This window comes from Rhynchophorus ferrugineus, unplaced genomic scaffold, assembly GCF_030347505.1.
Source record: "Rhynchophorus ferrugineus isolate W39M unplaced genomic scaffold, kcgeb_rfMv2 rfM9, whole genome shotgun sequence".
Lineage (NCBI taxonomy): Eukaryota > Metazoa > Arthropoda > Insecta > Coleoptera > Curculionidae > Rhynchophorus > Rhynchophorus ferrugineus.
Genome location: NW_027472588.1, coordinates 35,476,267 through 35,493,734, shown reverse-complemented (window position 1 = coordinate 35,493,734; position 17,468 = coordinate 35,476,267). Strand labels below are relative to the sequence as shown.

At 31.5% G+C, this 17,468-nt stretch overlaps 1 protein-coding gene across 1 annotated transcript in view; it reads right to left on the bottom strand.

Moving 5' to 3' along the window:
* Positions 1–2,016: 2,016 nt before the first annotated feature.
* LOC143203171 (uncharacterized) overlaps positions 2,017–17,468 on the bottom strand; it is a 45,464-nt gene continuing 30,012 nt past the window's right edge. The window contains exons 3-5 of the mRNA XM_076415307.1: positions 9,631–9,771; positions 8,612–8,860; positions 2,017–2,240 (exon numbers count right to left, since the gene is read on the bottom strand). Of these exons, the coding sequence (XP_076271422.1) occupies positions 2,124–2,240; positions 8,612–8,860; positions 9,631–9,771 (507 nt within the window). The 3' untranslated portion in view covers positions 2,017–2,123. The remainder of the gene's footprint in view (positions 2,241–8,611; positions 8,861–9,630; positions 9,772–17,468) is intronic.

The following is a 17,468-nucleotide window of genomic DNA, read 5'->3' as shown; positions in this document are numbered from 1 at the left end:
TTTTTTGATATTAGGTCATTGTTACTTTCCGAAAATTAAAATATGATTAAGTATGTTTGGGATCATTATTCCATGTATGTTTTCATACTGCCACCTGCCAATTTAAAATTATTTAAAATGAACTGATATATTCAGCATAGATAATCAATTATCTCCTTCGTTTCCTTTTCCAAAGTTAATACGGGAAGAAATTCATATATCTGCGTCTGTTATCATAAATAGCAAAACAATTACAATTTTCGGACGATAATATTTTGACTGTTAACTAATTTGACTATTTTGCGACTATCGACTCTTTCGACTATTTTGGATGGATAGGTCACAATGCTAATTATTATTAATAAAAGGAATCGTAGAATATTTTTATTGACATGGTCATTAAAGAAATATTTATGAGCTGTATGTTAATACAGATATTTCTTCTACATTTTAGTTTTCTATTAGGATTAATTTTATTTACCAGCAATGTAATTAATGTATAAATTAATGTAATTAATTTCATAGTAAATGATTGTTTAATTATAAGTGAGTAAGGACTATAGCAAAAGCTTCTTTTATTGCTGAATGACTCGAAACGACGAATCACGGCTACTGATTACCTACTATCATGATTTGCCTTATACGGCTTTACAGTTAATTCAAACAACATTACTATTTATAATTTAAAACAATATTATAGCCAAATAACTCATTATAAAATATTTATAATAGGACAAGGATATCAATACAAATCTAGACGTTAAATGTTAACGAACAGCTTCTGCACTCTTTCGCGATGTGTTTGTATTTGTTAAATAAGACCACACTGATTGGGGGATACCGATGTAATTAATTCAGAATTGCAAATGGAATCTGTTAAACATGAAATCATTTATTTACTTTTTAAAATGTTAATTTTGTTAAATGAATACTAAGGGCATATTCTAACATATATATATATATATATTATCTAAAACAATATATAATTAATAAGTTAATTAACAATTACCAAATACAATATTTCGGTGTAAACTCAACAAAAAGTATATTTTAATATAAAAAAATTCTCACAATGATTTCAGATGTTTTAAACCTGTGTTGACACTGCAGTAACGTAATCAAAACCAGCAATTTTCTGAAACACTTAGGAATTAGATTCATAAAAACATGTTATTAAAATTGTTGTCGGCAAGTTTCAGATTAGAGATGGTGTCTACCGAGTGCCGCTAATGTAAACAAAAACAACGGAAAATTTAATTATGTTAGACGCTATGACGACATACAAACGATGCTGAATAAAAACAATACTCTGGATAAACTTGAATAGTTTATATACTGCCTTACAGAGAACTCTTCATAAAAATATTATTTTATAATAATTTTTCCAGTTTCCCTATTCTTTAAGATTAAAAAATATTAAATGTATACGTATGTACACTTGTGCTTGTCCAAATGCTAAGAGTATAAAATCCGACCAATGAAGTAATCCCAGTCATGGCAGTAACCAGGTTGGGTAAGACCGAATATCCTCTTAGATGATCTACAAGTTGGTAACACGCCAGTCTGTTGCTTAATGTCGAAGACCGCGGTTCGGAGGCCACTTTAAGCAGTCGGTCCACTCCAGATAAATCCTAGTTGGTAAAAAGGAAACTATAAAATATAACAAAAAATTTTTGTAAGTGAAAATATTTATTTAGAAATTTAATTACAATTTCTTCTCAACCATTTTAGTATAAATACCGATTGATTATATCGCGCAGCCTGTAGAACTAGGTTGCATATTTAATTACATTGGAGGCCATGAATTATACATTGATATTAATTGACTAATACAGTAGAGGTGTTCAAAATGTTATACATAAATATGCCTATTTATCAATAATTGAAACATTGTTATTCCATTTTGTAATTACATGAATATCATATCTTCGAATATATATGCATTTCAGTGGACATGGAAAATATTATGAAAATCCAACCAGCCAAATATTCCAACTTTGTTGCAAAAATATTTCTCGAAAAAGAAACATAAACTCGTTGGAGATATGATTTATTTTTTACGAGAAAAGAAAAAGGAATACCTGAATATGATATACGTAACAAGCTTTAACCTTAACATGATATGAGAATCGTATACGGATACATTATGTTGTATTATTAAGAACCTCCGATATGTTATCTTCGGGCACTTTGCTGTTTTCGTCCAATGTTTTTAAGGTCCCGATTATGTCGTCAGCTAGTGCATACATTTCTTCGACGGTCTGTAAAAGAAAGACATAATATAAATATTTATAAAACATAAATATTTAGAATAAAATTTGGAAATTACATTTAACAAATTGCATAACCAGTCTGTCTTTAATTTAGAACATATTATCAAAACGAAATATTGTATTATCAACCAAAAAAGTTAACTTAAGTTCCTCATAGTAATTACTTCCTGAGCTTAAAGGGTATATATTAATGTCAGTTATATTTAGTCATACACATATATAGATAGAAAAAATAGTTCGGTGTCTTATTCATAGATTGAGACTTCTTTTATTTATAATATCTCAATAATAGTTCATTTTATCAAAATTTTAAAAATTATGGAGTTTAAAATTATTAAATAAGTTTTTCCCACTAACTAGAAAAAGTCTTATATGAAAGGAAGCAGAAATGGGAATACTAACGGGATAAAATTGAATAAAATAATAAATTTGTTTATTTATATTGATGCTTATGGACATAAAAAATAAATGATATTTCTTATCTTGCATATTGTTTTATTTCCTCCTAATTCCATTCAAGATTATTTTCTAATTAAATATAAACGTATAAAAGATTCTTCATATTTCACTTGTTTTATTTTGAAGATTAAAAGTGTGCCAACATTTTAAGTGATTATATTTTTTGAGATTATATCATCACTCTTCAAATATACGTATAGTTTAATGTAACTGGCAACGTCAAGTGCCACGCGTTTTAAAAAGTAGGCCCTTGTTTTCTGTCTAGTTTGAATATATTTCTTTTCTATTTATATGATTTTAAATTATCTTATTTTGGTGGGGCTTGGTTGGCGACAGGACAGTCCTTCCACTGTTGCGATAGTCACGGGTTCGAATCCTGCTGGGACATGGTGAATGTCTTTATAGGCAACAGTGGAAAACCCAACAAGGAATAACCATGCCAGTTACGCTAGTCACCAGGCTGGGTAAGACCGGATGTCTTCTGGGATGGTCTCTAAGTTTCTCACAGGTCAGTTGGCAGGCTCAATGCCGAGGACCGTGGTTCAGTGCCCACGTTAAACAGTAGGTCAACTCCAGATAAAACCTCTTTGGTAAAAAGGATACTAAAATATATAAAAAACTGATTTTGTTATATTTAAACATAATTTTTATTTTACCGCCAAATTGAATGAATTCACTCAATAAGAGTTCGAGAAATTGGATGTATTTCAAATTAATTTCGAACGTGAAATGTATAAGCCCTGTAAACATTCACAGAACTAAAAATAACGGTAAATAAAATATGATATATAGAATATTAACAACGCTTTCGAATTTGGTGATTGAAATAATCCCGAAATAGTCGGGCGCCGAATTGTTTTTCATATTTTCCAACGGAAACACACAAAGAATAATCAACGATTCGACTGAGTGCTAGTAAAAGTTTGTACACGTGTTTTTACCGTTGGACAGAGAGACGCAGCGTATAACAATGACGAATCATATTAGTCATCGAAGCGAAATAATATTTTCGAACAACCCGCTCCAGATGAAATATGTGCCATGAACAGAAATTAATTTTCGATTGTGTCGCGTCGGGCGATCCCCTAGCCGTAGCGATTTTTAATTACGACGACGTTCTTTCTATATCTGATAGATAATGGAATTCAAGATCTAGAACGTTCTAGGCAGGCACCATATGCATATATCAATAAGGTTTTCTTTTCTGCAAAAATATCGTAGATATATACTCAGAAGATATTTATTTATTGAAGAAGATATTTAAAGAAATAGAAAAATATAGCCCTTTTAATAAAACAGCCAATACACGTCACCGATAACATTGAATATACTTCCAAATTCAGTTTAGAAAAATTTTGCACTTTCAACTGCTGAAACCGTACCTCACAGACAGACTCACATATTGTCAAATAGGGTGAGGAATACACTGACCTACACCCTATATATTCGGGTGGTTCGCAGGGCAGTGTTCCTGGCCCATTGTTATATCTATTGTATAGAGCTGACGTGTTTTATCATCACACGAGGATCCAATATCAGCCACAAGAAACCTCCAACTTCATCTTAACAAAGTCGAATTGTGGTTGGAAACGTGAAGTGTCAAAGCAAATGAGACAAAATCTACCCATGTGACATTCACCCTTTGTTGAAGAACATGCCTCCCAGTAAAACTGATTAATCATGAACATCCGCAAGCAGACAACGTTAAATATCTGGGAATACATTTTGATCGACGTTTGACATGGAAAAAACATATAGTAACAAGACGCAAACAGCTTGGGTTTAAACTAAACCAAATGTACTGGCTGAGAGTGCGTAAATCTAAATTATCTTTAGATAACAAGGTTTTACTCAATAAGTCAATATATTTGGACCCATGGCATTGAACTGTGGGGTACCACTAACAAATCTAAAATAAATATGCTCCAAAGGTTCCAGAATAAAGTGTTGCGAGTCATCGTCGATGCCCAATATTACGCGTTCAATAAACTGATTCAACACGATATACTCATAGAACCCATAACGAGTGTGATTCGGAGTGTCGGTGCGAAGTATACCAATGCACTCGCCAAACAGTTAAATGTGCGCGATGTCAGTGAAGTGCGTAGGATCAAACGCACACTACCATACGAACTGATTAATAGACACATAGATTGAGATTTAATAATCTCTAGAATAAGCTAGAATAGTTTTTAGAATAAGTTAGGATAGACTTTAAAGAAGGTTAGAAAATCATATAATAATATTTATTGCCCACGGGCAGATTGTTGACATTGTAGGAGATTAATTTAAAAATTTGTTAAATAAATGTAAAAATCTTTTAGAATTTGAAGCCGATTTTCCTTCTCATTTTACCAATTAGCATTACCCTAGTTAAAAAGAGGCAGAACGCTATCTGATAAGTCGGAACATATGAATGAATAATAAAAATGTATCTAGTAAAAATAATAAAAGTTAATAGTTAGCAAAGAAAAATAAGATGTAGCAACGTACCAAATCTAATTCAATTTTATGTGACGAAATATTCACTTTCATCCCAATCAGGATTATATTGAACGAGCTAAGATCATTAAAAAAAAAATCATTTGTTTTGACTAGAAAAATATATACGACGTAGTAGGTCAACGACATCAAGTTCAGTGAGCCCAAATAGGGGAAAAGCTGAGGATCGCAGATAGATTGATCCTGCAACGGATCGATAATAGCTATAATTAAGATTTACATCTCATTTATTTAGCTTATATGTTCGGAGATCGGGAAGGAAACGTATAAGCGAGAACCAAATAATGTGATTGCAAAAATAAATCTAAAGACATTTAAAAAAGAAAATAAATTTAAAAAATAAATCGTTATTTATAAAGTGTTTTAATTTGATTTTAAAGGTTACTTCTTTATAGCGATATAACTCTGGTAATAAACAATAATGTTTGACGTTAACGGTTAATCATTGAAATATTTAAATAAATGCTAAACTTTAGATTTAAATAAATGCTAAACTTTAGATTTGAGACAAAATTGGATGAAGAAAACATTGTAATAAAAATGATACTGATATTTATAAATAGACTAGTACTGAATCTGATCTAGCCTTGTATCCGCATATATTTAGTACGATATTGTCGGTTCACTGGCGTTTTATATTGCTGAGAACTATTGTAACAGGTCAATTGAAAAGTCCCCGGCCTGACACATAGAAGGCGCTACTAGAAATAAATCCATATGATTTTTAGTCAGCCCTAACCCTCAAAAGATGCGTATATAAATTTGACAGCTGTTGGATCATTAGTTTGTGATTATAGCATTTTGAGTGAAGCAACTTTTGTTATTGTGAAAAAATGGATAAAAAGGAATTTCGCGTGTTTATAAAATATTGTTTTTGAAGGGAAAAAATATATTTGAAGCAAGAACTTGGCTTGATGCCGAGTTTCCGCACACCGCCTCTGGAAAATCAAGCACCAAGGATTGGTATGCTAAGTTTAGACGTGATCAAATTCGCATCGAAGACGATGAATGCAGTGGACGCCCAAAAGAAGTTGTTACCGACGAAAACATGTAAAAAATCCACAAAATTATTTTGAATGACCATAAATTGAAATTGAATGAAATAGCAGACACTCTAAAGATATGAACTGAACGTGTACATCAAATCGTTCACGAATATTTGGGTGTCAGTGAGCTCTGTGCAAAGTGGGTGCCGCACGAGCTCATTTTTGACCAAAAACAACGAGGAGTTGATGATTCGGAGCATTATTTGAAGATGATCAAGCGTAATAAACCAGAGTTTTCGGCAATATGTGACAATGGACGAAACATGGCTCCATCATTTCACCCCGAAGTTCAATAGACCGTCATCCGAGAGGACTGCACATAATGAACCCGCTCCAAAGCGTGGGAAAACGCAACAGTCGGCTGGCAACATTATGCCGTCTGTATTTTGGGATGCGCATTGTTAATTTTCATTGACTACCTTGAATATTGAAGGACCATTAACAGCGACTATTACATAGCATTATTGGACCGTTTGAAAGAAAAAGAAATTGTTCTCAAATCTCAAAAGAATGCTCAAAAGCAAGAATGGGAAGAAGTTTTTGTCGAATGAAGAGACGTTCGCCGAAACTGAGGCCTATTTTGAAGCAAAGGACAAATCGTATTACAAAAATGGTATCGAAAAGTTGGAGGGTCGCTATAATCAGTGTGAATATAATCCTATAATCCCTTGAAGGGAATTATGTTGAATAAAGAAAAATCTATCATTGCCAAAAAAATGTGTTTTATTATGGTAGGCAGGAGATTTTTCAATTGACCTGTTAGCTAACAGCGTTCTATTTCTAAAGTTTTTTCAACGCATTTTTTTTATCTATAAAAAGTTTTTCAGTAATTTTCATACGTTTTAAAAATGACATATAATTTATATAGGTTAAAACATCATTTGAAAATGTATGAATCAGATTGAATCAGACCCTCTTATGTAGTTTGTGGAAAGTTTACTAAAGGTTCAAATTAAGAACGTCCCACGTAGTTATACAACAACCTCCTTTTCTAAACTTGTAAATTTGGCGAAATAGACAGGTCGTGTTACTGACTATAATTTCTGTGCAATGAAATTGAAGGTATATTCTTATAAAACAAGAGATATAATCGGATATCCTAATGTGGGATCAGTAATAAAGCCTCTTCCTCATAATGAACACATAATGTTTAATATTTACTGAACTACGATTATGTTACTAACCATTATTTCTGTTAATTAAATTATAAGGATTATAGGAAAAGACTTAAAAGCGTATATCCGGATGTGGAAATGGTAACTAAACCTCATTTTTATACCCAATCAACGTAATATCAGAATTATATTGAATATAGCTCGTCATTGTAATACCCAACGAATGGAAAGATGCAGATGATAACGTAAACGACATCGAAAAAGAGTGTTCAATAGAGACCTCTTTAGGGAATTTCCTAGGAATTATATATATATATATATATATATATATATATATATATATATATATATATATATATATATATTATATATATATATATATATATTATATATATATATATATATATTATATATATATATATATATTTAATTCCAAGCAAATTCCCTTTACTTATATGTCTAGTTTCTGAATGAACTTTTTCATCCTTTTTAACATATCTAATTTACCTAATATCATGAAACATTATAATGGCGTTTGTACGTTACAATAAATAATAGTATTTGGATAATAATTAAAAAAAAATATATTTACGCCAACCTTTAGGAATGCCTTTTTAGGTATAGTAAATAATTTAGGATAATTTCTAATACCAATTGTAAATTTTTTATTTAATTTTAATGTATGTTCTTTACATTATTTATTTAATATTAAATAATATATTCGTTGTAATTGTTTAATATTTCATTTTAAAATACTATTGGGATAAAAAATAGGATCATACTCTTATGTATTATGAATCATTTTCTATGTATTAAAGTGTAACAACCAATATTTATTTTTATGTTAATGTTAATTTTATGAATTTGAGCCCTAAGAGGCCCAAATAATTTTCATTGACTGATTAACTGATTCATTAACTGTTATTGATCTATTAATTAACATCATTTTCACACAGTGTTGTTTCATCGCATTCTATTCTAATAATATCCCACCACCACTTTAATCAACTTACTTGATTATATTACATTCTTTTGAATGTCTCCGACACCTAAAGAACACCCCCCATACGTATCGTTTGAAGATGATTAAAATCGAAAAAATCAGTGCAGATATTGAATTAAAAAAACGGTTCCTATTGGATTCTTAACTCAAAAGTCCGGCTAGTTGTTGATTATAATAACAAATATTGTTTCATGCTTGTTATACAACATTAGATATTTATAAGAGTATATTTACCTCACACTGCATCAATCGCTTTACTAAAGAACTCTTGTAATTTAATTTGTCGTATTCCTCTTGTGGTAATGTGTATCCCTTCTTTATATCCTCTTCTTCGGTTGATCCTAGATGCTGTTCGACTGGATGGCAGAGTTTCTCTCCAGGTTGCCTGAACACGTGACCTGATTCGATTGATAGTCCTGACGGTGGATCCGGTGTATCGTCCCAATACAAATAAGTGGGTATCTTTACTTTATATATCTTAATCTAAAAATATATATGCAGTTGTAACAAATAAATATGTGGTAAAACTTATGTAAAATATTTGATTAATTTATTTAACTTAATATTATACTTGTATTTTATCAATGTATATAGGGCATAATGTTTTGAGATTAGAAATTCAAGGAATTTTTTGATAAATATTTGAGTTATATATTTAAGAGAATAATAAGCAAGGAATGAAATTGTCTATCTTATTAATATAACAAGGGTCTAGGGACATATAGGAATTTCAAAGAAAGTTAAAAAAGGAGGATATTTTTGATCGGATTATAAATAATAATTAACATAAGTTGGAAAGGGGAAAAGCAGTGGTAAACACTTATGATGTATATTTGATAGGGTCACAAAGGTGTGATCCACTATGAGCGGTTAAAACAAAAAAAAAACGATAACTGGATATTGCTATCGAAACAATTTGTAGGTTATTAGTAGTGTTTTGAAAAAAAAATGGCCATAATATTTTGAAATCTTGTATAATATTTTTATATAATAACAATGCTTATACACGTACCTCGAAATGGATACAAGCATTGGAATTTATTGTCTTTGAGACTTTAGATATTTATCTTATTTGATAGTAGCTAACTAAATAATAACAAACGATGAACAACATTTTGAACTACGGTGTACTCTTTTTAACAAAACAAAAACATTACAAATGAATTTCAAGACCTCATAATTTTTTAAAATGTAATAGCCACTTTATAACTATAATATACAATAATTTTTAATGTAACCTATTACTTAGTTACCTTAGCTCTCCTTTCTGCAATCAGTCGATTGCAATAGTTCTCTATTAGCATGATGGGATGCCGAGCCATTTCCGGCGGGGCCTGATCCAGTGGTATCTTTCCAATAAGCACCAGATTTTTGACTCTCTCCATTTCCTCTTCCTGTCAAACAAAGAACTTAAGTAGGCGACAATAAAAATCGTCCGGAATACTATTTTTTCTTCGCTAATCGACAGTCATAAGTCGTAAAAGTAATGACTACTTTTAAAAAGTTAATGGGGGAACAAGCACTGGCAGTAAAAGTTTTTAACCATATTGTTCAATTTATTTTTTAATTAGAAAAGTTCGATTGGCTTTAATGGTTCGAGTAAACGAAAAACGGTAATTTAGTTCGATTTTTATAGTATAATCACTGTCAATTTGCTTTAGAAATTAAGCCGAGAAAATCTACAAACTAAATATAAAGAGTTTTTTGTTAGCATAGCGTTGGCGTAGTCGCTAAATTATTTCGCTTATGACAATTAGAGAAACTTCTTTAAGCTATTATGGATAAACTTTTTAATGATATAATTTAATGACTAAATACGCTATTGTTTTAGTAGCTTTGTAAATTATTATTATGATATTATTTTTATGATTAAGTAATAGCAAGACCCAAGAAGGGTTGTTAATTGTACGAAATTTATTTTATATCCTTAAAAGAAATTTCTCTTGGATGCAATTTATATGAACCAACTTTTTTCTGTTTTTCTCGATCAGTTGTTGTTTTCGGATTCGAAATTGTCTCCTACCCAAAGCCTCCTACGACTTAGTTTTTTTGTTTTATATATAATGGGAAGAGTGACATATTTTTTAACTTTGTGTTTAGTGGCAATATCTATGAGTATTATTTATTGTTATCCATTGGTAAAATAGTCATGTTCATAGATGATAGTATAACATGAGGATGCTTTAAATATGATGGAGACAAACGCTGTAGATGCATGGATATTTTGAAGGTCGTGGCTCGATTATGTGGTAGCTGGGTCCCTTACGCGTGGCATAATTTTTGTATGGAGTGTATGTTTTATGCGAGTGCGACGACCATGAGTGAACGTTAAATGCCGACCGCCGTAGCGCAACGTATTGTCATTCTTTTTTAGAATAAGAAGGTGTTAAAGAGACAGAATTTTTTTTACGTTTGCGAAATCAGTTAGGTATTGAGTACTCGAGTAAGGTTGCCTTATTTTAGTGGACCAAATCATTCAAAGATGGCCATGAAACCGTCGAGAATGACCCGAATGACCGTCGACCGTGCACCAACATCACACCAGACAACATTCGCCGCGTAGAACAACTCATTTTGGAGGACCGTAGGATGAATGTTCGACATAATTTGGCTGAACCTGGCATCAGTATTGGTAGTGTAGAGTTTATTATCCACGAACACCTTCAATATCGCAAAATAACGGCGCAATGGGTTTTTAAACTGTTTACGCGATTGAAAGTTTATCGCCATCTGCTGAGGCGATACGAAGCGGGGGGGCCGGTTTTTTAACGCGAATCTTCACTACAGACGAGACATGGATACACTATTACACTCCTGAAAGCAAAATGTCGTCTAAAGAGTGGAGGAAGAAGAAGGAAGGGGCGTCATTCAAAGCGAAGACAATCAGGTTCGCGGGTAAGATTCTGTGTACGGTGTTCTGGGACCAGCGGGGTGTTCTGTACGTGAATTTCCTGCACACACAACGTACCATTAATACTGCACTACTCTAACATTCTGAAAACATACGTGAAACCCGGTTATCGCTCGAAATGGAGGGGCATTCCAGCACGAAGTGCGATACTTCTCCAGGATAACGCGCGCCCTGATACCGCGTGTCCCACGCTCGATACAATATCGGAGTCAGGGTGGGAGGTACTGGAACACCCCCTATAGTCCGGATTTATCACTTTGCGACTACCACATGTTTGGACTATTGAAAGAAGCCCTCGGAAGTCAAAGATTCAACACCGACGACGAGGTAGAGGAGTTCCTGCACACATGGCTGTCCGAGTTGCCCAAGGAATTCTTCGATACCGGTCGATATCAAAAAACTTCCGAAAAAATAGTACCTAAAAGTAGGGGAAGTACCTAAAGAAACTGTAAATTTTTTCAATAGTAAATAAACGTTTCGGAGTATTTGTCTCGATCACATTTCTCATATCTTGTTAAAACTCATTGAAGTACATATATTATATTATTATCAAAATTTTACAAATAATATTTGTTTAATTATGTTGTAATTTTATTTGTTAAAAATAATTTATTTGTTATGGCTAATATATATTTCAGAATAATGAAAGTCGATACATGGAAGTGACATGCAAATTGCCAACATATTCGATTATTTATTTATATTTTTTTGCTTATTTTTTTGAAATAAAAGAGGACATTTGGAAGTATAGAATTTGGCACGGTTAAAGTTAATATGCGGCACAAATAAATAAATTCCTAGAAAACGAAATACGCACAAATCAAGCAACCAAAAGTAGTCGTCATATCGTTGTTAAATTATATAAACAAATATTTAAGGCTCTGGCCAATGCGCTGCAAGTTTCAACTCTTTTAGGGAATATTATTTGTAGTTTCTGTTGTATATAAATTAACTAAGGACACATAATATTTAAATTTCAGAATCTGCCAGCGTTGTGTCGCAAAATGCCCGCAGGCCATTTTGAATCGGATGACTAAATTTCACACATGAAACATTATTATAACCAAAAGTGAGTGTCTTAACACATTATTAAACGATGTTATTTAATTTCAAGTGTTATTTAATATGATGCAACTATTAAAGAGTTATGGCATACAATTATAGCTGACAAACACTAACACAGGATAACATTAAACTAGCCTATTTCTGGTAATAATTACGCTAATTTGTACATCAAGATTTAAAATTAAAGTTGCAAGGAATATTAACAATTTTAAAACAGCTTCGTATAATTTTAATTCATCATTTTTTGGTGAGTTATTATTTACGTAGAACATGAGACAAAATAGACAGCAGTAGATTAGCCAAATCCATAGAAGATAAATTGAAGATAAGCTATCAACAAGGCCAAGATTGAGGAGTGGAAGAAATAAGCAAAGAACAGGGCAATGTTGATCGCATTTCGACCAATGGGCGATCACTAATTAACATATAAGAGACAGTAGCTTTACCGTATGTTGTATGTAGTAATCTCGTGTTGTATTATTTAGTATTTACATTCATATGTTTGATTCATTTATACAATATATGCAGTTATTTACATTGTCTATATATAGCACTAGTGTAAAAATACTATTTTCAGTCACGAATAAAAATATGTAGAAATAAAATATAAAACATATTTTATGTAAAGTTGAATTACATAAACCTTCTATACTGTTTAAGCCAAGAAAACATTTTGAAGTCATAAATAATGATACGTAGTTACTAAGCCAAATAAGTTCTGCTAAAAATATCAAGTCCTCTAATGCACTCTTCGGGTAAAATAATTTAAAATGTGTTTTACCCTATCTGACACTTTGTTTACGATGGTGCGCATGTTATAAGCCGCGTTAGCATCATGAAGATGATAACGAAAACAGGTACATTTTAATGTAATCCCAGGTAAAGTTTTAACAAGCTTTTGTGTTTAGGTGTAACATTTTCCTGATTAAATAATACTACATTTCTTATTCATAGATTTTGGCAATAAACAATAAATTCAACATTTTCATAGATATCCTTTTTTTGTAGTGACATAGTGATTCCAATGATCTTTTAGTATTTTTAACTTTAGTTATCTAGTCAACTCACGATCTCATTAGTTTTAATGTGTATTAGTGCATCCATATTTATTTCATTGATTATTCATCTATTATATACCCTATAAGGACCTTTTGATGTCATTTAAATAATTCCTAACATCGGTCTGTATTATCTGGTATAGAATGTTGTTCTTTTAGGTAAATGCTGTACGTCTATCGAAAGCAACTGAAACTACTATGTTTGGTGGACTCAGTACTAATATTTTTGCGTTTTATTTTTGATCTGGCATTAATAGTACTACCTATGGACCAAACTGGAGTTTTATTGATTATTGCGTATGCCCTGTAGGTACTAAAAGCTAATAAAATATAAATGTATTTTAAATTAGTGAACTTATAATTTTATTTACTGAAATATTTCAGTATTAAATTGAACAAAGGAATATTTCTATATTATTAATAATCCCTTTATTAACGGAAAGAATTATGAATGAACAGGAACAGACAGTAAAATATAATTATAGTCTATATATAGGGAGCCTAATAGCATTTTAATCAGTAAAAGTACGAAACATCTGATGCATTTTCTAATTTGATTAATTCGGACTCTGCGAGATTTTATGTTAAAAGGCATGGTAGGTTTTCTTTTCAATGGTTTCATAATTTCATTGACTGGGGATATAATGAAAGAAAAAATGGATTAACCTACTAATAATTACGAATTTGATTGGATATTAATTAGACAGAAATGCAAAAAATATAAGAAACTGACATTTATAGAATATTCAAAATATAGATTAGGTTGGGTTCTTGGCGAAGTTCTGATATTTCTGGTTTATTTTAGAGCAAAAAGAGAGTGTTTCAGAGGATCGGAACAAATGGTGATTTTACAGAGAAAGGTCTGCACTACAAGATATATAGTCTCAATTGCTCTTCAATCCGACCAATTTGTCGACATCAGTTTGCTTGGTGTCAATGTAGGCTTTGCAAATGTTTGTGAATCTAGAAATGCGTATCTGCAAATGTGTGTGAAGGTCTTCATCACGATCTTTTTCGCACAATCTTGTCGCAAGTGATTAACTTTTTTGTCAATGGTTTTTATTTCGACGACATCTGCTTAAAAAACTGTCTCGATTTTGTCTAGTTTCAACAGCGATTTTAAAATAGAAGCTTGGACTATAAAACGTTCCCCTGCAAATGTAGCAGTAATTCATTTGGAATCCAAATATCGAGTTTTTTTGGTACCCAGTCCATTTGTAAATGATAAACGTTAAATATTAATTTACTGCGATTTTTATTGAAAATATTTTCATGTTGCAGCTGCAGTGACTATTAGTATGGACACGGTCACTGAAATATATCAAATAATTAAAAATATAATTTTGAATTCACCGAAAAAAATTGTCCTCATAAGACGAGGGTGAAGAATCAAGATCAGCTTGATATTAGCTCTATCAGAGATTAATTATATGAAATGTATAAAAACAGTGAGTAGTATTTTAGTACAAACATAATTTAATATAATTATTTCAAAGGAAATTGGAGTCTAATGGAACAGATATAGGATATTGCTTCTAAAATAATACAATTTTTGAAAGAATATAATAAAATGAAGAACTTATTATTTCAATATATGTATTTGATTGAGACATGGATATTTGAGAAAGGGACCAATATACCCAATGGATTAGCATTATAGCAGCCATGGTAGATGCCTGGATAAGTTAAAATTTTTGAAGCAAATCTCGTATTTTTCGGAAGTAAAAAAAACAACGAAATATGATGAAAATGGAGTTTGCCACAGTAGAACAATTTTTTGAAAACATTCTATTACAAATACATATTAAATTATATGAAGTAATTAAATTATTAATTTACAATATCAAAATGACTGAATATATAATTATAATATAAACATTTCGAAAACTTAATAGTTGACACATACGACACAAGATCAACGTAATCGCCCACGTAACTTGAAGCAAACTTTACGAGAACGCAGGCAACGAGAGGAAAAGTTTCTTCAATGAGTTCGGCGTGCGTGAAAGTTAAAACATTGTTTCGTATACGCAACAAAAAATATCCAAGATTAAGCAAAATACACGTGGAAATATTACTTGTTCTCGAGTTTAAAAGATGTCTACCCTAAAGTGGATATTTTATTATTAAGGATATATACAATTTACGTTTTTTTTTTCGTACAAAACAGTTTTATAACCTCAAACTTTTTTGTGTCTTCCTGAAAGTTTTGTGATCAATCAATGTGACAAAAAACAAGAATTTTGAAAAAGGAAAATATAGTAAATATTCAGACCAACTTTACACTTTTTATTTGTATTTGGGATTGTGTTATGTATTATGTTAAGCTATTTCTTTGTTTACTTTAATATACATTATTTTTTAATACAATTGGTTATTATTTTGTAACTCTGGCGGTCCTTATATAATCATACGGTGACTGTAATTAAGCAAATCATATCTTGATTCAGACAGAGTAAGATGGAAAATAAATATAAGCTTAAATCATATAAATTAGTAGGTAGTGGGGTTGAACTAAGATAAAAAAAAATACATGCTTAATTACGATATACAGTTTTACTTTAATTCGATAGAAGAATGTGTAGAGAAGGCTTAACATGTAAATTGAAAAGTCCCCGGACTAACACAAAGATGGCGCTACAAGAATTAATTCGATATTTTGTTTAGTTAGCCCCAACCCTCAAAAGATGCGTGTGTGAATATGACAGCTGTCGGATCATTAGTTTGTGAATTATAGCATTTTGAGTGAGGCAACTTTTGTTATAACGAAAAAAATAGATAAAAAGAAATTTCGCGTATTGATAAAATATTGCTTTTTGAAGGGAAAATATACAGTTAAGGCAAAAAATGGCTTAACGCCGAATTTTCCCTCGGCCCCAGGAAAATCAACTATCAAGGATTAGTATGCTAAATTTAGACGTGGTTCCGTTATCTCACTCCAAAATTCAATCGACAGTCATCCGAGTAGACTGCACACAATGAACCCGCTCCAAAGCGTGGGATGACGCAATAGTCGCCTGGCAAGGTTATGGCGTCTATATTTTGGGGTGCGCATGGAATAATTTTCATTAACTACCTTGAAAAAGGAAGGACCATCAACAGCGGCTATTACACAGAGTTATTGAACCGTTTGAAGGACGAAATCGCCGAAAAACGGTCGCATTTGAAAAAAAAAGAAAGTGATACTTCACCAAGACAAGGCACCGTGTCACATGTCAGTGAAAACGATGGCAAAAATCCATGAACTGGGCTTCGAATTGCTTCCTCATCCACCGTATTCTCGAGATTTGACCCCCAGTGACTATCAGATCTCAAACGAATGCTCACTGGGAACACATTTTTGTCGAAAAAAGAGGACGAATCGTACTACCAAAATGGTATCGAAAAGTTGGATGATCGCTAAAATCAGTGTATGATGTAAAAAATTGTGTTTTACTACAGCAGGCCGAGGATTTTTCAGTTGATTTGTTACATCCAATTTTATCGTGTAAATCGGCTTAAAAGTTTTGTTAAAGAAGTTAAGTTTTTTGCGAAATTAATTTAAAATTTTAAAAATTTTCTAAAAATATGGGTTTTCTAAAATACTTAACCTTAGAATATCTGACGAAAATCGATCTTTACGAGATCTTAGACTAAAATACGGTGTATTCAAAACATAAACAAATATACGAGGTGAATGACAAGCTAATTAAAGAGAACAATAAATAAGATTAGGCAATACCTCACCAGTTACTAGGTTCCTAAAAAGTCCAGTTACATGTTTCACTCCCATTAGTTGACTAATTTTATAACGATAAAATAGATATTAGAACGAGGAGGTCTAAAGGAAGGCAGAACTTGACAATTATTTTTATATTGTTATAAATTTTTAGAAATGCTTCCATTTTCTAAAATTAAATTATCACTAGATGAAGTATGTTAATATAGCTCTATATTTTAAATAGTTTCATAGACCTTTTCAATGTTTGAATTACCACGGCGAGATTCGATATAGCAATAGAAAATTGATTTAATCACTCAATAACATAAACCAGAAGTAAGAAAACTATTACGTGCA